At 57.0% G+C, this 20,106-nt stretch overlaps 2 protein-coding genes across 2 annotated transcripts; both read right to left on the reverse strand.

The window, feature by feature from the left end:
- Window positions 1-7,790: 7,790 nt before the first annotated feature.
- Window positions 7,791-9,739, reverse strand: LOC116523661 (histidine triad nucleotide-binding protein 2, mitochondrial-like). The gene is made up of 5 exons (XM_032238788.1): window positions 9,641-9,739; window positions 8,606-8,740; window positions 8,397-8,511; window positions 8,104-8,169; window positions 7,791-7,956 (listed from the first exon to the last, which is right to left on the reverse strand). Exons 1-5 carry the CDS (start codon window positions 9,737-9,739, stop codon window positions 7,847-7,849), a joined length of 525 nt encoding a protein of 174 aa, XP_032094679.1. The 3' UTR covers window positions 7,791-7,846.
- A 154-nt stretch (window positions 9,740-9,893) lies between these two features.
- LOC116523662 (TATA box-binding protein-associated factor, RNA polymerase I, subunit C-like) lies at window positions 9,894-13,835 on the reverse strand. The gene is given in 10 exon segments (XM_032238789.1): window positions 9,894-10,135; window positions 10,435-10,572; window positions 10,638-10,863; window positions 11,073-11,195; window positions 11,332-11,442; window positions 11,444-11,468; window positions 11,821-11,893; window positions 12,948-12,977; window positions 12,980-13,296; window positions 13,732-13,835. Coding segments are annotated over 10 exon segments (1,302 nt in total). The 3' UTR covers window positions 9,894-9,980.
- Window positions 13,836-20,106: the final 6,271 nt, after the last annotated feature.

Genomic DNA, 20,106 nt, shown 5'->3' on the forward strand with positions numbered 1-20,106 from the left:
AAGGGAGAAAAGAAAGGGAAAACAAGGTGGTGTTACAACAGGAGGAAGGGATGGTAAACAAAGCAACCCAAACTGTATATTATACCTATTAAATGAAATAATAAATGTATAAGAATGATAAATGTTAAAACACCTGTAACCAAACGACATGCTGTATGTCATGAGGTTTTTTTTCTTTTTGTTTTTTCATTGTTGTGTGTATGTGTTGTCTATGTAATAATATATCTATGTATGTTGTATGTATGTATGTATGTATGTATGTGTATACATGTATGTATGTAGTATGTATGTATGTATGTATGTATGTATAAACCCCTCTTCTTCCTTTGTCCTGGTTCTTCCAGGATTGCATTCCGCGGGTGGCCTCTGGTTCCAGCATCTTGGAAGGGGAAAATAGTTCCTCTTTCTTTCCCCCCTGCTTCTATCCTGTCCCCTTCTTCCCAGAGCCCAAAGCCCCCAAAGTTTCCAGCCTTTCCTCCGAGCAAGCTGTTCCAGTCCCCCATATCTTCATCACCCCCCTGCAAAGAATCTTCTCCAGCTCCACAACGTTCCTTCTGAGGTGGGGCCCTGGACCTGTGCAGTCTTCCAGATGTGGTCACACCACTGGTTTATACAAGGCACATCCTCATGTTGACCCTTCTGGCCTTTTACACCCTGTAGACCCCCTTGAAAGGTTCCCCTTTACTCCAGGCCAGCTCTGATCTCATTCTCTGCATTTGGGGCTCTGGACACATGTGCCTCACCCCTGGAGGGGAGAACCAGACCCTCGATGAAGCAGCAGACCCCCAGAATGAAAGGGCCGGGTTTAAGGGGCTCAGAAATAAAGCAGCTCACAAAGGGCCCACCACCTTCAATTCAGGTGCTCCGAGGCAGGCCTCCAAAACCAGGAATCTGGAAACCCCTTTTCCGCCTTTCCTTGGGACCGAAGCCCGTTCAGCCGCCTGCCGCGGTGATGGGGCCTGGTTGCTCGGCACTTCTGCCAGCCGCCCCGGAGAATCGGAGCAGCCCGGCGGAGCGTGCCTGAGCCGGAGCTGCTCGCCCCTTCGGGCTTAGTTCCGTGACGCGAGGCGGGCTGGCGGAGGGGGCTTGACCGTCAGCGCAGACGAGGCTATTCTTAGCCGGGCGGGCGCAGCAGGCGGGCGGGCGGCCCTAATTGGCAGCCAACAGGCGCCCCTGCCGTTGCAACCTGCACGTCCGCAGCGCCCCCGGCACCCCTCCCGCGAGCCTCCGCCTTCCCGGGGCTGGGGAAGTGCGGGGCCCCCGCAAGGGCCTTCTGGCATCTGGGTGCATCTACCACCTGGCTCCATCTTATGCACGGGTCGCGGGGCGAGGGGTCTGCACGGTGCCGTCGGTCCAAGCGAGAGGCCGTTGACGAGCAGCCCGGCGTGGCCCGGGGTCGTCCGAAAGGGAGTCCTCGCGCCTCCGACGGCCAGGCCCACCCAAGTCAGAAGGGGTGTGTGTGTGTGTGGTGTGTGTGGTGTGTGTGTGTGTGGAGAGAGAGAGAGAGAGAGAGAGAGACAGAGAGACAGAGGGAGGGGGAGGGGAGAGAGAGAGAGAGAGAGAGACGGAGGGAGGGAGAGAGAGCGAGGGAGAGAGAGAGAGAGAGAGAGAGAGAGAGAGAGCCTCCCAGCCTCCCTCCACCCGAGCTCCCGATCCAAAAGCCACGCGAGCCATGGGCTCCGGCGCGACCAGGCTCCTATGGGCGATCGGTCACGGAGGACCCGTGTGGTACCTCCGGCATCTCTTCACCCGCATCACTCCTGGCTCCTTATTTCCAGGGTGGCCGCCGAAAGCGCAGAGGCGCCGGAGACCCGCAGCTCAAGACGAGCCCTGCGCGGAGGGGGAGGGGGGAGAACCGCCCCCCCCCGGGGAGCCGGCGGGGCTGGTTCTGCTTTCCCCGCAGCGCAGCAGCGCCATCCGGCGGCTCTCCGTGCACGGTCTGCCCCACGAGAACAAGAAGGGCTTTCATCCCGCGCTGCCCGAGCCTCGCTCGCCCCGCCGTCCTTCCTCCCGCGGCGGAGCCTCGAGCCAAGCAGCTAAATTTAGACGGGGGGCTGGGGCGGAGCAAGGGGGTCCCGGTGGGCTGCTCGGTTAGCCGAGTGACGACAGGCACAGGAGACTAGTCCAGGCCGGGAGTCGGGACGGGGAGGTGGGCTCCCCATACAGCCGCGCAACTCCAGCCCCGCCCTCTCCCCACAGAGCCCGTTCGCACAACACAAACCCGGTCTTTCAATTCACTTGTTTACTGGATTTCAAGGAGTTTCACCGTACATTGCAGTTGCTTTTGCTTTTAATGTTTATTTAAAAGAAAGGCATGGATTCAAAAGAAGCAATATTAGTATTTAATAGAATTACAAAGACAAGGGATGCTCAATATAACATTAACAAATGATAGTATTAATCTTTCACTGCAGAACCAAAATCTCCAGTATATTATCAGTAAATGGTAAAAATCCATCCAAATAGTATAGAGAAGTGCTAAGTGTCTGCCCTCCCTTGTGCCCCATGTGCCAGTGGACAGCTGGGGCACAAGGGAGCGCCATGGAGTCAACAGTGCCACTGTGGGGAGCCCAAAGCAACTGCCCTCCGGAGTGACGTCCCTCCATAATTTAGCAATAGCAGTTAGACCTATATACCGCTTCATAGGGCTTTCAGCCCTCTCTAAGCGGTTTACAGAGTCAGCATATTGGCCCCACAGTTGGGTCCTCATTTCACCCACCTCGGAAGGATGGAAGGCCGAGTCAACCCTGAGCTGGTGAGATTAGAACAGCTGAACTGCAGATAGCAGTCAGCTGAAGTGGCCTGCAGTGCTGCATTTAACCACTGCGCCACCTCGGCTCTTTTGAATATATAGATATAGATATACATATAGAGATATTATAGAGATAGATAGAGAGAGAGAGAGAGAGGGAGAGAGAGGAAGAGATAGGTATAGGTATAGAGATAGATAGATAGAGATAGATAGATAGATAGATAGATAGATAGATAGATAGATAGATAGATAGATAGATAGATAGATAGATATAGGTAGATATAGAGATATAGATATAAATAGCAATAGCAGTTAGATTATATATCGCTTTAGGGCTTTCAGCCCTCTCTAAGCGGTTTACAGAGTCAGCATATTGCCCCCACGGTCTGGGTCCTCATTTCACCCACCTCGGAAGGATGGAAGGCTGAGTCAACCCTGAGCCGCTGAGATTTGAACCACCAAACTGCAGATAACAGTCAGTGAAGTGGCCTGCAGTACTGCACCCTAACCACTGGCCACTCGGCTCTTGAAATTGAACAGCTGCCATCCTCGGATTTTGAAAGGCACCCAGACCCAAGGACCACCGAAGCCCCCCCCCCTTCTAGGCTCACCCTTTTGCCATTGTTCCGTTGTTTTTTTTGTAACTTTCATACTGAGTGGCTGGGAGTCAGGCAGCATATAAATTATTTTTATATAATAAAACTTTAGAAAACCACATTGTTTGTATCTGCATTGCCATTCTTGCTTAAATTCTGATAAATTTCTTTGTATATAGAAATACCTTTTGCCAAAGTTGCATAGTCTCCAATCAGATATTGCGTCTTTTCTCCAAAGTTGTGCAGATTTTGTGCTGCCAGCCTTGATACATTATGGTACTTCTTTAAAAAAAGAAAATGATATGTTCTGTTATCTAAAGATAGTCCTCACTTAACTGCGAAATACCCGTGGTTCGTCCATGAGGCCAATGTGGAGAAAAGACACGGACACGAGTTTTCTCGGGATGGAGTGACCAGATTGGGGTCTGGAGCCCCTTTTATTGAGATAGGACAAAGGCAGGAGGAACAATCAGCATGTGATTTAAGACAGCCTGTCAAACTACAATTGCTAATCTACTGCTCAGGGAAGTTCTGCCTATATATGGTCATATCCTGGGCATCATTGGGTAAGGCACATCTGGAGTGAACTATCAGGATGTTATGTTGTACTATCAGGATGTTCTGTACTTTAGGAGTTTGTTTTTTCCTATGTGGTTCAGCGTGGCTGCCCTGTTATGCACTGGGCCATGGGTGACCGCCACACCTACACAAGGAGTTATGTCACAACACTTAACAACGGTAATTGGGACCAGAGTATCTATGTAGCTAAATGGCACAATCACAGACCCAGGACCTCAGCAGCAGCACCAGCAGTTCAGGATCTCACAGGACTTCCTGGCGGGGACCCATTGGCCCTGCCTTGTGGGAAGCTGGCAGGGAAGGCCGCCTATGATGCTAGTGAGAACTACCTTCACTTTGAGGCTAATTTTTTACTGAATCTGAATCGCAGGTGGGCACAGTTGTTCCGCTGAAGGGGACCAAAAGTGCTCAGGGCTGCTGGGACACAAACTTTGGATGGCCCAAGCAGTTCTAGGGGGCCCCCAATTGGGTTCACCGATCAAAAGGTGGGGGGTGGGGCTGCAAAGATCAGGCCTGTAATATCTAAAGGTCTGCCCTCCCGCTGCCAGCCTCCTCAGACAGAGACACAGGTGGGCACCATCACATGCCTGGCTTTCTCCCGCAGAGCTCCAGGTGTGGAAAGCCTCGTCCTTCATCCCATTCTTATATTCATCAAGGTTTTGCCCCGTTTGGCACTTTAAATTTATGCACTTGTATTAAGAATTATGATTGTGAAATAGAACTGAGTTACATTCTTTTTTGCATTTATAGTCTTGATTTTTATGATATGGGGCACTTGTTAGCTTTTACGTCATGTACTTTTAGATGAGTTCCCCATTTCAGACAAGTTTGTCATTGAATTGATAAAATCCTTCTTGACTATTTGTTTCATCTAATACAAACCCTTGATGTATGAATTCATAATTTAAAATGTTACAAAAAAAAAAAGAGCCGAGGTGGCGCAGTGGTTAGGGTGCAGTACTGCAGGCCACTTCAGCTGACTGTTATCTGCAGTTCGGCTGTTCAAATCTCACTGGCTCAGGGTTGACTCAGCCTTCCATCCTTCCGAGGGGGTAAATGAGGACCCAGACTGTGGGGCGATGTGCTGACTCTGTAAACTGCTTAGAGAGGGCTGAAAGCCCTATGAAGCAGTATATAAGTCTAACTGCTATTGCTATCCCGGGGGGGGGGGGGAGAGATATCCCAATGCCGCTTTCCCCTCCCGGCTGTGCATTTGCCAGGAACCACAGAATTGTCCCAGGAACTATGGCAAAAGCCCACGGAGAAGCCTGGTTTGGGGGCACCCAGAGCCCATGCTCCTGCTTGGCTACTCTTGGAAAGGAAGGTGGCCTGGCTTGCCCCCCCCAACTCAGCTTCCAGGTCCACCTTGTACCGTATCCCATGCCTGGGTGGGTGGGTGGGAGGTGAGCACACCCTTGGCTGATTTTGGTTCTCATGGAGGTTGGTAAAATCTATGGTTGGAACAATGCCTCTGCTTTGAACGGCCAGATCGCCCCCTGAAGCTGTTTGGCTTGCTGGTGCCAGCTCCCGTTGAACCAGTTGCTTGGCAGGAGTCCGGAGGCTTTCAGAGAGCACCTGGTGGCTTCTAAAAAGTGGTCAGTTGCCGCCTGGCATTGACAGGCAAGAAGGGGATTGAGTGGCTTCCCTGCAGCTTTCATGGCTAGTTGTTGGGGGGGGGGCTTCCTGCTCTTCCCAAGAGGCTCAGTGGATGCAGCGGAGACCTAGAGAACCCTGCTGGAGGGACAGGGGAGGGGGACACAAAATGGCACGCCCAACCAGAGATGCGGGAGAGCCATGTTAACCCGTGAGGTTGTCTGTACCCAAACGCGCCGATTTCTCCATCTCGCATCTGTGCAGCCAAACCAGCAACCCTTTGAGGGAGGAAGAGCCTCAAGTGTGCCATCTGAGGATTTCCAAGTGGCTTGGACTCAGCCGGGCTCAGCTGACCCACCTGCGGTTTCAGAGGCTGCCTTGCCTGCCCATCTGGGATGGTGGCCTGCTTGGGGGGGGTGGGATGTGCCAGGCGCAGAGAGGACACCCTTTCCCATCACAGAGCTTCCCTGCAGCCAGCGGCCTATTATGGTTAAGGCCGCAGAGGTGGGGGTTCAGCTAGTTGCAGGGCCTCCCCAGGAAGGATGGTTTAGGGCAGTGTTTCTCAACCTTGGCCACTTGAAGACATCCGGACTTCAACTCCCAGAATTCCCCAGCCAGCATTTGGGTTAGGGAGACTCTTTCCAGGCAGGAGCATTGCTACATTTGATCAATGAAATAAAAAATGGGGTGGGGGTGGAAGGAGGTGTGTGTGTGGGGGGGATTCTCCTCCCTCCAGAGCTGGCAAGAGGCAGCCTTGCTTGAGGCTCTCAGCGCCTTCGCTTCATTCCTACGTGAGGTCTCTGTATCGGGGGGGACCTGTCCATCTGAGGTCAGGCATCCTTTCTCTGACCTGCCCGGAGTGCGGCACAAATTAAAAAAATTCATCCTCTCCTTCTCTTCTAACAAGTCAGCGGTGCTCAGCAGTGTATCTTGAACCCGGGATCAGACAAGCGATGCTGTTGAAGGGCATCCCAGGACTTTGCGAGGTTTTGCTGGGGGGGGGGGGGGGACAGAAGCTCAGGCACAACCCTAACTTGAGCAGAGCTGTTGACTCTCCCCAATGTTGGGGGATCCTCGTCTTTGGCTCTGAATGTGACCACATAATGCAGCTTGGGGCCACACTCTGTGTGTGTGTGTGTGTGTTTCCTTCCAGTCTCACAGCTGGAGAAGGAAAAGGAGGAGAGGAGGAGGCAGTCCGGGCCAAGAAGGCTTAGCACCCTTATCTTGTGTCCGTGGCAGCCTTTCCTGGACCAAGCCATCGTGTATCCCCCCAATACCTTGGTCAGTTTGCAAATGGATTGTTATAATGTGCTCTACCAGGGCTGCCCTTGGAGGCTATTTAGAAACTGCAGCCGGCCCAGAACGCCGTGGCAAGGGCAGGGGGACTCCGTGGCCTAGAGCCCAGCCGTCTGAGCGGCCACCGGCTTCCCCTGGCTTCTCCCCACACTTCACAATCTAACAAAGCTGCTCTCCCACCGACGAAATAATGCGATCTTGGGAGGACCCAAGAAGGGGGTTCTTCTGGAACTGCAGCCCCCCCCCTCCCCAGAAAGCATCTCCCCCCCCCCAATTGAGGCCATTTGAACGAGGCTCCCCAACCTGTAGGCGTGAGGGGTTTGCAAGCGGGCCGTGGGAATGGCCAGCAAGCACCGGTGCGTCCTCCCTTGTGAGAGAGCAGCGGGCGGTATGCATTCCGTTTAAGTGAGTGGCAGGCACATGTGCAGAGTGCTTCTGCAAATGGTGCTATGTGCTTGCTGGCCACTTATGTCCCCTTCCCACCCCACCCCGCATCTCCAAGGCAGAAACTCCGCTTTAAGAGGGCAGCTGCTCATACAGGCCTGCTCCTGCGCCGTCTTTTGGGTTTGTCTTGACTTTATGGTTCTTCTATGCCAGTGTTTTCAACCTTGGCAACTTGAAGATGTCCGGACTTCAACTCCCAGAATTCCCCAGCCAGCGAATGCTGGCTGGGGAATTCTCGGAGTTGAAGTCCGGACATCTTCAAGTTGCCAAGGTTGAGAAACACTGTTCTATGCCAACCCATCCAGAGATCTGATTAATAACTAAACCATCCCTGTTGCGGACTTCAGAATACGGCCCCAGCTGTGGGAAGGGGGGGGGAGTGATTGCCAGCTGGCCTCCTGGGCACTTTGATGAGGTTTCCTTGCACTGATTTTTGAATCCAGGCCCTGAGGCCTCTCTGGGGTGGGTCCCCATCAGCCGCACTCAGCCAGCAGCCACAAAGCAACCTTTGGGAAGAAAGAAGCCCCACGCAGAGCCAAGGGTCCCTGCTGCCCGCCCAGCGCAGGCCTTTTATTGAGAGCAGCCCCTATACAGCGCAGGTTGGTTCAGCCGGGGGCCAGCCCATCTGGCGCCCGCCCAGCACATGGAGGTGGAGATGGTAGACGGACTGCGCCCCTTGGCGGCCCTCGTTGATGACTGCAGGAGGAGGGAGAAAGGCTTGGAGGGGGGCACCGGCACGTGCCAGCACCCTTGGCGGCAGGAGGGAGGAGCACCCCCTCCCCCAGGACAACAGTGGCCCGTTCCCCATTCACGGCTCTCGCCCAAACGGCTGCCGCCTTCTACTCACCCACCCGTAGCCCTCGGACAGGCCCTCCGCCTTGGCCGTCTGACTGGCCACCACCAGCAGGTCCCAGGCTGGCAGAGAGGGAGATGGAGGAATGGGGGGTCGCTGGCAGGGAGGGAGATGGAGGAGTGGGGGCGCAGAGCCCCTTCCCCCGCCAGGCTCCAGACCCGAGGAGAAGATCCAGCCCCCAACCCACAAGCGGGAGGAGGGGAAGCCCGGATCCTTCACCAGGCTCGTGGGGGGGGGGGGTGTCGCCCCCTGCCCACCCGCCCTTCACCCTCTGGCCATGCCAGCCTTCTCACCTGAGCGTCGCTCTCGGAGACCCGGCTAAGGCGCGTCAAGGGCCGTCGCGGGATCACCAGGAAGTGCACCGGAGCCTGCGGCGCTGCGTCCCGAAAAGCCAGGCACTGCGGCGCCCGAGAGAAAGGAGCGAGAGCGCGGTGAGCCTCCTGCGCGCCCCCCTCTTGCCTTCCCCGACCCCCGATCCCAGCCAGCGCCCACCTGGTCGTCCTCGTAGAGCACGTGCGCCGGGATGGAGCCGTCCAGGATCCGGCTGAAGACGGTGGGACCGGGTTGCTCGGCCGCGCGCTGCGCCCGCTCCGCCTCCTCGCTCGGCCCGCCCGCGCTCAAGCCCCTCTGCCGGACAGACGGCGCCCGTCACCCCGCTGCGACCCCCGCCTGCAGGGGAGCCTGGAAGCCCCCCCCCCCGGAAGACTCAGAAGAGGCGCTCGGAGCTGCTATTCTGCCCCCACCCCGGGTCCGCCCCTGCCCCCGCCGCCGCCGCCACTACCTGTCCCGGACGGCCCCAGCGCGAACCAGCAACCGCCCGCTAGCCTCGCCGCCGCCATGCCTGCTAGCGCCGCCCCCTCGAGCAGGCCATGCGCACTCCCGCACCTCTGCCCCTAGCGGTGGGATGAGAGATTGCAGGACGCACTCCCTACACACGTGTTACACCGTCCCCCTCCCGACAACAGCAAGCGAGGCAGCCCGGCTAAGAAAGCGACTCCTTTTTATTCATCGGGCCCAGAAGAAAGTTCACACACCCCCCCCCCCCGCCTCAGAAGCCCATGCGGGCCCGTTTCGGCTGGGGCCCCTGGGAAGAGGAAGGTCCCCGCTGGCTGCTGCGCACTGAAGCCTGGCTGGCAGACAGGGGCTCCTCGGGGGCTCTGGGGGCTGGTCCCACAGCCAGGTACCTGCGCAGGGTCTGGCGGCGTTCGTGGGGGATGCCCCGGGCGCTCAGGCTCTGCGAGGACACAGCTCCTGGGAGTCCCCTGGGAAGCGGCTGGCAGAGTGGGGGGAGCCTGGGCGGGGGGCTCCGCCGGCAGGGCGGGAGGGGGCCTGGGAGCCCTGCCGTCCCCCGACCAGTCACTGAGCTCCGACTGGTAGCTGGTGGAGGAGGTGAAGCTGCCCGAGAGGCTCTGCGTCCCCCTGCGCCGTTTGGCTCGCCTCCGCTGCTCCCTCAGCTCCTGCTGTCGCCGGGCCTTGGTGGCCCCCAACCTCTCCAGCCACCAGGCCGCCCAGTCACCCGCCCAGGACCTCCAGTCGCTGGCTGAGCTCCCCTGGGGGCAGCTGTGGGCGGGGGACAGGGACCCCACTCTCGTCCCCCCAGGAGCAGAAGAGCTGCTCTTCCCGCATGGCGCCGCGCAGGCGGCAGGAAGCCTCCAGAGAGGACGGGGAAGCCCCCTCCGTGTCCCTCGGTCTCGGTGGGCGAAGAGGCAGCCCTGGTTGAGTGTGGCCGGAGGGCACTGCCAGTACAGGGTGGGCAGGGCAGCCTGCTTCCAGGACCTCAGCCAGCGCCGGTAGAGGGTTGCAGCTGCCGGGGTACAAGCGGTCTTGGCTCCGTCTGGAGAAATGGGGTCCTGGCAGGGTCTGCCCATCACGGCGCCTGCAACACTGGTCTCTGGCTCCAGTCGGTGGGAGCCTCCCCATTGGCCTTGGGGAGCGGCTGGTAGAAGAGGTCCCCGGCCTGGGAAAGCTGGAAGACCAGCAGTGTCTGAATGCCCTCCTTCTGGCCCAGGGCTGCTGCAATGCCTGGATTGGGGCGGGGGGGGGGGGGGGAGAGGAGAGATGAGATTGGGGGGGGGGGGGGGCCAATCCTTGAAGCCTGCTGGATGCCCAGCTATGCCAGGTTCTGCCCTGCTATTGGCAAGGAGGCTAGCCCAGGTTTTTGGATCTGGCTGGTGGGTGGTGGGTGGGTGGGTGTGAGCGATAGCAGCTTCTCCTCTGGAGGTGCAGGAGGCACCCAGAACTCCCTGCTGCCGCCTCCTTGGAGTGCAAAGCCCGTTTCCCTTCATCTGCCACCCCTCCACCCACCCCCCTCCGGCCCCTACCTGCTGTGGGGACGGAGAGCCGCTGGCTGAGGGCGCTCTGCCTCACAGGCACCTGCGCGGGAAAGTGGGGCAGACACTCCTTGATGGAGGGCAGCTTCTGGGGCGCACCTTGGAGCTGGCAAGGGAGGCTGTGCCCACCTGTGGAGACAGCCCAGCCACCTCAAGAATCCTGCAGCACCCAGGCTCCCCCCCCCCCACTGGGCATGACTGCCTCAATGCCAATGGAGGGTGCAGGGCCTCTTCTGGTGCCCACCTGAGTACTGCAGCAGGAGCATCTCCTGGGAGTGGTGGGCACCCAGGAGCACCTTGTGGCTGTGCTGCCAGGCCCACAGGTATGTGGTGGGCATAGATGGGTGGCCGCTGCATCATGTGCTCCCAGGGACAGGACAGGCACCAGGGGAAGCGTTCGTCCAGCACAAAGACCGAAAACTGCGGGTGAATGAATGTTAATGTGTGTGTGTGTTTCTAGGCACAGGGACCCTCAGGCAAGGAAACAGCCCCCTGCTTCTGCCAAGCCATGGGGGCAGCCAGGGAAGGCAGCCTGCACAGAAGGGAGGGGGGGTGCCCCAGGCTGAGGCCCCTGGTCCAGGCAAAGACTGCCCCCAACAGCCCCCAAACAACACCCCCCCCCAGGTTACCTGCGTGGCCACTAAGTGGTGGAAGGGCTCCGAAGGGCCCAGGTGCTTGGAGAGGACAAGGCGTTCCCCACGCTGGCAATCCGCTTCAGCCCCCACCTTGAAGAGGTCGAAGTGGGAGGACACCTGGGGGGGCAGGCCAGGAAGGTCAGCAGCTAGGTGCGACTGCACCCCCCCCCGCGCCCAGGGGCCCTTCTCAGCACCCTCCCTCATAGGCAGAGGGATTGGCAGCTCAGCCGCTCCCCCCCCTGCTCAAGCTCACCCTCTGGTCGAGACCCTTCAGGCCGGTGTGGTCGGCAAAAGTCAGCACTTGTGGGTGGGCAGAAAACTCGCTCCAGCGCCAAGGGGAAGGGTCCCGGAAGAAGAGGCTGTCGCGGGTCCTGGTGCAGCCGCCGGAGCCTGGAGGGAAAGGGGTCAGTCCTGCCCCCTCGCAGCCAAAAGCTGGTCTGCTGGCAAGAGGGCAAACACCGGACTTCCAGAGGCAGCAGGGACAAGGATCTCCCCCCCCCCCAGGCGCTCAGGAGGCCCATTGGCCATTTCCCCCCCCCGCCTCCCCCAGCAGAACAGCTGTTGTAATATAGTTCCTTGTGTAGGTGTGTGTCCCCCATGGCCTAGTTCATACTAGGGCTTGCAGAGCCACGCTGAACCACACAGGAGAAAAACAAACTCCTAAAACCCCATAACATTCCCCTCCATGCCTCCCCTCCAGTGTGGGCCCCACTCAAGGAGGCAGTCAGCCTCACTTGCGCACCCCATCTCCACGTTCCAGAGGTACAGCTCCCCTTGCAGGGTGCACAAGGACAGCTCGCCGGGGTAGGTGGGGGCTGCAAGAAGACAGCGGAGCTAGGGAAGGGCAGAGATCCCTTGCCTCTTCCCCCCCCCCCCAAGCAGGAGGCCAGCCCCTCGTGTCTCACTGGCAGAAAGCTCCCAGAGCCCACCCCCCAGCCCTTTGGAGAAGACGCCTGTTGTAATATAGTTCCTTGTGTAGGTGTGTGTCCCCCATGGCCCAGTTCATACTAGGGCATGCAGAGCCACGCTGAACCACACAGGAGAAAACAAACTCCTAAAAGAAACATAACATCCTGATAGTTCATAACATCCTGATAGTTCGCTCTAGATGTGCCCTACCAATGACGGCCCAGGATTTGACCATATATAGACAGAACTTCCCTGAGCAGTAGATTAGCAATTGTACTTTTACAGGCTGTTTTAACCACATGCTATGCTCCTCCTGCCTTTGTCCTATCTCAATAAAAGGGGCTCTCAAGACCCCCAATCTGGGTCGTCGCTCCATCCCGCGAAAGGTTGTGTCCTGTGCTTTTCTCAAACATCGGCCTCATGGGCGAACCATGGGAACGTTACAGGACGCCCCTTACCTGACTGCGATGGAAGAACAGGGGGCTTCTGTGCGAACCACCTGCAGAGGACTGGGGGTCTTTCCACGCTGCTTCCTCCAGGCCCCGCAGAAAATGGTCGGAGCGCACCCCCAGGAAGTCTGGGAGGGAGGAAACAGAAAGGGACCCTTCAAGAGGGGAAGAGTGGTGGTGGTGGGGCACAGAGGGCCAGTACCATCCTCAGGGACCTGCCGTACCCACCGCTGCCCTCCAGGTGCGCTGGCTGCCACTTGCTGGACGGCTCCATTGAGCTCGAACTGGACGGGGAGGCCGCGGAGTTCGGGTCTTAGGGCGCCGCTGGCCACTGGCCTCAAGGCCGCCTCCTGGAAGCCTGCAGGGGCCGTTAAGGAAGAGAGACGCGCGGCGAAGGGACGCCTGTCCCGCCGCCCAGGACCGCCCCGCCCCTTCGCGCCGCAGGATACAGAGGCCGGTCCGCCGCTTCCCCGGCTGGGGAACACCAGGCAGCCCCGGCGGGGAGGTTTACCGCGGGCGCCGTCGGGCAGCCAGGCCAAGCTCCGCCGGTGGGGCTCTCGTCGAAGGACAGGCGCCGCCGCCGCTCGGCCAGATCCTCGTGGAGCCACTCGGCCACCACCTTCAGGGGCAGCTCCGACAGCCAGTCGCGGCACAGCGAGGCCACCCCGGAGAGAGGCCCGAACGGTGCTGAAACGGCACGACGGAACAGCGGCCGCTCACACGACGCCCGCCCGCCGCCCCCCCTCCTCCCATCCCGAGGGCGTCTCGGGGAAGCAGCCTCGCTGGCCGAGCGCAGGTCCCGGGCTCTCCCCCGCCGCTCGCCCCGCCAAGGGCACTTGCCCTGCCGCCCCGCGTCTGGCCTTCCAGGCTCGAAGGAGGCGGGTCATCCCGCAGACGCCTCCGGCTCTCCTCTGCGGAAGAGAGCGGGCGGCGGGTAAGGAGGGGCCCGGCGGGGGCCCGCTTTCCCTCCCCGCAGGGCTCCAGGGAACCGCCCGCCGCCTCCCGCCCGCGCTGACCCAGTCGGTGGAGTCCCCCAGGTAGACGTGCTCGTGCAGGCAGCCGCGCCGTGGCCCCGAAGGCCGCCTCCGGCTGGTCCAGGAAGAGCCGGCCTAGCTGCGGGCCCAGCGCGCTCAGGGCCGGGGCGGCGGAGGCGCCGTCGATGGGGCCGCCGCCTCCGGGGGCTTCAGCGGCAGCGGAGCGGGCTCGACGGGCAGCCAGATCTCCCGAGCCTTCCGGCGGCGGCGGGGTAAGAAAAGCGGCGGGGCTTCCGGCCCACCTGGAGCCGCTACGCCCACCTGCCCGCACTGGCCCCAGCCGCCCGTCCGCAGCCCGGCCCCGTCGCGCCTAGGCGGCCCCGCGCGGGAAGAGTCCGGGAGCAGCGCGCGGGGAAGGCCGCCATCGGCGCGTGCACGTGCGGGACTTCCCGGCCGCGCATGCCCGGAGCCGCCCCGCGCGACGCTCCGGCCTGCGCCCCCTGGCGGCCCGAGGGGGGCGATCTCCGAGCGAGGGAGGGGCCAGCTGCCCCGCTCTCCGCCTACAAGCGCCGTATTCTCTCTCCCCCCCCCCCCTCCGCTTTCAGCTCTTGGCGATTCTCCGCTTAAGGCGGCTGGGGCTGGAGAGAAGGAGGGAGGGCCGGACAGGTGGGAAGGGAAGAGAAGGCTTCCTAGCATAGAATTTTTTGGCCAGGTGTGATTGGACACATAATAGCAATAGCAATAGCAGTTTAGACTTATATATACCGCTTCATAGGGCTTTCAGCCCCCTCTAAGCGGTTTACAGAATCAGCATATCGCCCCCAACAACAATCCGGGTCCTCATTTTACCCACCTCGGAAGGATGGAAGGCTGAGTCAACCCTGAGCCGGTGAGATTTGAACAGCCGAACTGCAGAACTGCAGTCAGCTGAAGTAGCCTGCAGTGCTGCATTAACCACTGCGCCACCTCGGAATTTGCCTTTGGTGCAGATGCTGTCAGTGTACATAAAAGAAAAAAAATACATTCATCAAGAATCATCTGCATATCTTAAGGACCACTCAAACGAGAGATATAACGAGATTGGAAAAAATGGATCGATATATACAAAATAAATATGGGACTAAGAAATCCCAGATAGCTTATGATGAAGATCAGGAAATGATATAAATTGTTTAAGTTAGCCTAGCAAGGAGGAGCTAAGTTCAATGTAAAGCTGTTATCAATTTTTTATTCTTTCTTTCCAATATATTTTAGTTTTTGTTAAAGATTTATACCGTGTATGGGTTCTGGGAAGTCAGGAGAGGGAAGGCTGGGGGGGTTGGGGGAGAGGGGGGAAGAGAGAGGGATGAATATTAGGCTTGACAAGGGGTGTTAGATTTTAATGTAATATGATTGCACATGTATACTGTCTTCTCTTATTTTTTCTTTAAAACTAAGATATGTTAAGTATATTGATATGGAAGCATAAATACCATCAACATAGAATGGAGTTTGCTCAGAAGCGGAAATACACCAAGTGAATGAGAGGAAGAGTGGGAAACAGAGGAGAGAAGAAAGATAGGAAGAGAGGGATAGGAGAGTAAATAAAGTAATATGATTGCACATGTATACTGTCTTCTCTTATTTTTTCGTTAAAACTAAGATATGTTAAGTATATTAGTGTATATTAGAGCCAAGGTGGCGCAGTGGTTAAATGCAGCACTGCAGGCTACTGCTAGATCAGCAGGTCAGCGGTTCAAATCTCACTGGCTCAGGGTTGACTCAGCCTTCCATCCTTCCGAGGTGGGTAAAATGAGGACCCAGATTGTTGGGGGCAATATGCTGACTCTCTGTAAACCGCTTAGAGAGGCCTGAAAGGCCTATGAAGCGGTATATAAGTCTACTGCTATTGCTATTGCTATATTGATATGGAAGCATAAATACCATCAACATAGAATGGAGTTTGCTCAGAAGCGGAAATACACCAATGAGAGGAAGAGTGGGAAACAGAGGAGAGAAGAAAGATAAGAAGAGAGGGATAGGAGAGAGGGTAAGGGGGAAAGCTGAGGAGGATAAGGAGGAGTGGAATGAAGAGAGGAGAAGGAGAAAGGAAGGGGAAGTAGAGCAGAGAAGGATGATGGAGGGAAGAAGGGAGGTAGGAGAGAGGTAGAAGAAAGAGGTGTATGGAGAGCAGAAGAGCCAATAATGGGTTTTTATCCTTCTGGGCGTTGATGACAAGAGGAACTGATGTAATTACTACTTAATACAATAGGATATTGGCTATGTAATAGTATACATATGGATTATATGTTATGAAAATGGAAAATAAAAAGTATATTAAAAAAATAAGAATCATAAGGTAAAACAATCAGTGATAGTCAGAGGTTACTCATAAGCAATGAAATCATACTAGGAAAAATAGAGCAATATAAATCTTAAAGATACAAGCAAGATGGTTATAGTTATAAGGGAGAGGAGATAGGTAAATAGGAAGGGTGAGGAGAAGAAGAATAGAACAATAGGAATACAATCGAAAAAACAGCGGCTGGAGGAAAATGGCCAAGGGTTTTTCAAAACCTCAAAGCGCAGGAAAGGACCTCAACTGAGAGAAGCTTTCAAAAAGTTGCCTTGCTCCCTTTCTCCTTCGCCCGTCTCCCAAGAGGAAAGTGATCACTCGGCTACCTCACCAGCTCTAGGAAGGGAGTCCTTCAGGATTGGGCGGCATATAAATTTTAATAATAATAAATAAATAAAATAAAAAACATCACGATGCGTGTTTCAGCCAGCCGAAGCAAACAGAGCAGAACATTCACCGAGCATCACCCCCCCCACACACACATAAGCACTGTACTCCAGGGGTAGGTCGGGGCTTAGAAAGGGCCCAGAGCCCCTCTTCTCCCCTCATGGCTCAGCCCCCCTGGCCCCGTCCAAATCAAAGTAATGCTGACCAGTTTGTGGGGAGGGAAGCAGGAGCTCAACCCACAAGCCAGACCACTCAGTGCTCAGAACCATCAGAATGGAATTTCTCTCTCGGCCAAGCGAAGCTCCACCCACCCCTCGCACCAAGTACTTTCTTCCATGCCCAAAGCCAAGCACAGCAGGCAGCGGGAGCCCAGGATGGAAGGCTGAGCCCCTCTGAGCCTTCACCGGCTGCCCCTCTCCTGCCTCTCGGGAGCAACTTGGACCTTCTGGTCCTCTCCAGGCATCCCAACTTCCAGGCAGTTCCTGAACTGGTTCCCAGCCCCCCCAGGACCTGTGCACAGGGGAGGGTCTGTGCCCCCACGGCCCAAAGGGCCTTCTGGGATGAAAAGGCTAAAAGCGAAAGCAGAACTGAAGGAAGGGCTGCCTCTGAGCAGAAGCCCCCATGCAGCTCCTGCTTCCTCCTGGTTTGGGCCGAAGGAGGGAAAGGGGTGGGGGCTTGCCTATGCAGCCCCAGGCGGAGGCCCTTCACTCAAGGAGGACTCAAAGGAAGCCACCCAGCCCAGGAAAGCTGTAACGTAACCATCCTCTGCTACCAAATGTGATGTTCCCGTGGTTTCGTCCATGAGGCCAATGTTGAGAAAAGACAGAGGTGGCGCAGTGGGTAGAGTGCAGTACTGCAGGCCACTTCAGCTGACTGCTAGATCAGCAGTTCAGCGGTTCAAATCTCACCGGCTCAGGGTTGACTCAGCCTTCCATCCTTCCGAGGTGGGTAAAATGAGGACCCGGATTGTTGTTGGGGGTGATATGCTGACTCTGTAAACCGCTTAGAGAGGGCTGAAAGCCCTATGAAGCGGTATATAAAAATCTGCTATTGCTATTGCTATTGCTACAGGAGACAACCTTTCTCGAGATGGAGCGACCCAGATTGGGGGGTCTGAGAGCCCCTTTTATTGAGATAGGGCAAAGCAGGAGGAGCAATAGCATGTGGTTAAAAACAGCCTGTAAAGTACAATTTCTAATCTACTGCTCAGTCTATATATGGTCAAATCCTGGGCGTCATTGGTAGGGCACATCTCAGAATGTTATGTTATGCACTATCAGGATGTTATGGCGTTCTAGGAGTTTGTTTTCTCCTGTGTGGTTCAGCGTGGCTCTGCAAGCCCTGGTATGAACTGGCCATGGGGGACACAGACCTACACAAGGAACTATATTACAACATCTACTTTTTTATTTCTTTTTGTCAAAAAGACTTTTCCCCTCTTCGTCTGTCAACAGTGCTCTTTGTTGCTGCATATCAAGGCCTGTTAAAGCCATGTTGATACTCCTTTTCTGCACCATGCCCTCCTCTGTGGACTGGATTATACTTCGGATGGCAGGGATAAAAGGGTAGTAGTAGGAGGCCTAAGAAGATGCTGCCTGCCGTAAAGGCGGCTTGCTTCCAGTTCCGGAAGATGCCCCCAAGAACCCCGCATCATCCATAATCCCTGTCCACGTCCCCTGTCCACAGAAAGCCAGTTCCCGCTCTTTGCGTGGGAATGACCCAATGACCAGGGCCTGGATTGTGCCCACCCCAACTTGGCAGTCAGAGCCAGAGGGCAGAGCCAGCCAAGGAGAAGGGCTGCCAGGCTTCCCTTTGGCAAATCAAGGATTTGTTCTGCATTATTTTGCTGCGCAGGAGGATGACGACACCTCCCCGTCTCCAATTCCCTTACCCAAATGTGGGAGGGCGGGAGCCACTCTTTTGCCTAAGCTGAGAGCCGAATGCTGCATGCATCCCTCTGCTAGAGAAGGGCCTTTCCAGCCCAGCCGGTACTGGCAGGCTCAGATGCCCTCTAGAGGGAGGGCGGAGGCCCATCACACTCCTGCAGTCACCAGTGGCCAGAGGGCAGCTGCTGTAGCCTCTCTGGAGCAGCACAAAGGCCGGACTCCAGCCCCCTGAGTCCTCTGAGCAGAGGGCTCCTTCGACCCTGGAAGGTGGCTGTGGCCCCAGGGGAGTGCAGGGCCCACCCGCAGTGGGCATGATGGAGCAGTCCCAGAGGCTGGGGCTGCTCTCTCAAGGGGAGGGCCGTCTCTTTTCCCTCCAACGTCCCTGCAGGGCTGGCTGTGAGAGCAGGGGATGTCCACAGGAGGAGGCCCCGCCAGCCCCCTCCCAGGGGAGCAGAATCCCACCCTCAGCCTGGCATCCTCGCTGAGCCTGCTCCCCCCCCCGGGGGGCTCCAAAGTCACGGACACAAAGACCCCCGCAGAGCCATCTTTCTTTATTGTGCCTCCCTTGCGCAGCAGGAAGTGGGGCGGGGAGGGTGCCTCAAGCCTTCTTGTCATCCTTCTGCAGGAACCGCCGGGGGCCTGGGGGGGAAGAGGCAGAGCCCTTGAGCTGGAGGGGGGCGTCAGGGCCTGACAGGCCTGGTCCTGCAGAGCCCTGGAGGCGGAAGGGTCCTCAGAGCGCCCCGTCAGCACCACCGCACGCAGCTCGGGCAGCTCGGCAAAGGGCACATAAGCTTCTCCTGGGGAGAGAGAGGCCACAGGTGTTGGGGGGGCCCCTGGACAGCCGTGGGGACACGGGCCCCCAGGTAACAGCCTGTGTGAGATTAAGAATGGGGCAGCCCCTGACCTGGCTCCCCGCGTAGCCCTTCCTGCGGCTCAGGGAGTTTCTGCTTCGGCTCGTAAGCAAGCCCCCACCCAGCTGTGGCTCACTCCGCCCCCCCCTGACTTGGGGTGAGGCGGCTTCTCCCCTGTGGGAGGTCTCTGTTCTTCGGTGCAGCTGAGCTGAGTGTAACTCTGGGGTCTGCAAAAAGCCCCTCCCTCTGGGGCCCACAATGCCATGGCACGGCTGCCTTTGCCTCTTCCCCTGGGCAGTTTGGGATCCCTCCATAAAGATGACAAGCAGGGAGCAGACCTCGTGGCTAGAGCCCCACAACGGGATCTCCCTGGGGGAGCCCTGGATGATGGTCCTGCTGAAGGGGGGGGGGAGGAAGGAGCTGACCAGGGGAGCGCCAGAGGGAGAGGAAGGAGCTGGGCTGCCTGACACCCGCAGCCCCAAAGGTTCCACCACAAAACCGCGTTCGACTAAAGCGCGCTCGACAAAACCACGTAGCTGACGTCATCACAGCGCGACGAAAAAAGCACGCTGCAAACACTAAAGCTAAAATTAACCCCTAAACCTAAACCTAACCCCCCTAACCTAACCCTAACCCTAACCCTAACCCTAACCTAACCCTTAACCTAACCCTAAACCTAACCCTTAACCTAACGCTAAACCTAACGCTAACCCTTAACCTAACCCTAACCTAACCCTTAACCTAACCCTAAACCTTAACCTAACCCTAAACCTTAACCTAACCCTAAACCTTAACCTAACCCTAAACCTAACCCTAAACCTAACCCTAACCTAACCCTAAACCTAACCCTAACCTAACCCTAAACCTAACCCTAAACCTAACGCTTAACGTAACCCTAAACCTAACCCTAACCTAACCCTAAACCTAACCCTAAACCTAACCCTAAACCTAACCCTAAACCTAACCCTAAACCTAACCCTAAACCTTACCTTAAGTTGAATCGGCTTGCTTTCAAAGCGCTATTTAAAGCACCCTTGTTTCTCTGCGGTCGCTGTTGTCGCCCTGCTGATGACGTCAGCGACGCGGTTTTAATCGGGCGCGCTTTAGTGGAGCGCGGTTTTGTCGTGCCACGGCCCCAAAGCCCTTGGCATGAGTGGCTACTAAGATGCTGGGCAGGTCCTTGCCAAGGCCAGAGGGACAGATGCCCCCCTCCAGCTGGAGGGCTTGGAGGAATCCC

This window comes from Thamnophis elegans, unplaced genomic scaffold (genome assembly GCF_009769535.1).
Source record: "Thamnophis elegans isolate rThaEle1 unplaced genomic scaffold, rThaEle1.pri scaffold_85_arrow_ctg1, whole genome shotgun sequence".
NCBI lineage: Eukaryota > Metazoa > Chordata > Lepidosauria > Squamata > Colubridae > Thamnophis > Thamnophis elegans.

What these genes read in the sequence shown, in the direction of transcription:
- LOC116523661 (XM_032238788.1), bottom strand. Translation starts at nt 9,739, where the DNA reads ATGCGGGAAGAGCAGCTCTTCTGCTCCTGGGGGGACGAGAGTGGGGTC. An exon ending in AGCTCAGCCAGCGACTGGAG is followed by an intron (nt 8,741 to 9,640) that starts GTCCTGGGCGGG and finishes TCTGTCCGGCAG; the next exon opens with AGGGGCTTGAGCGCGGGCGG. An exon ending in CGACGCTCAGGTGAGAAGGC is followed by an intron (nt 8,170 to 8,396) that starts TGGCATGGCCAG and finishes TGCCAGCCTGGG; the next exon opens with ACCTGCTGGTGGTGGCCAGT.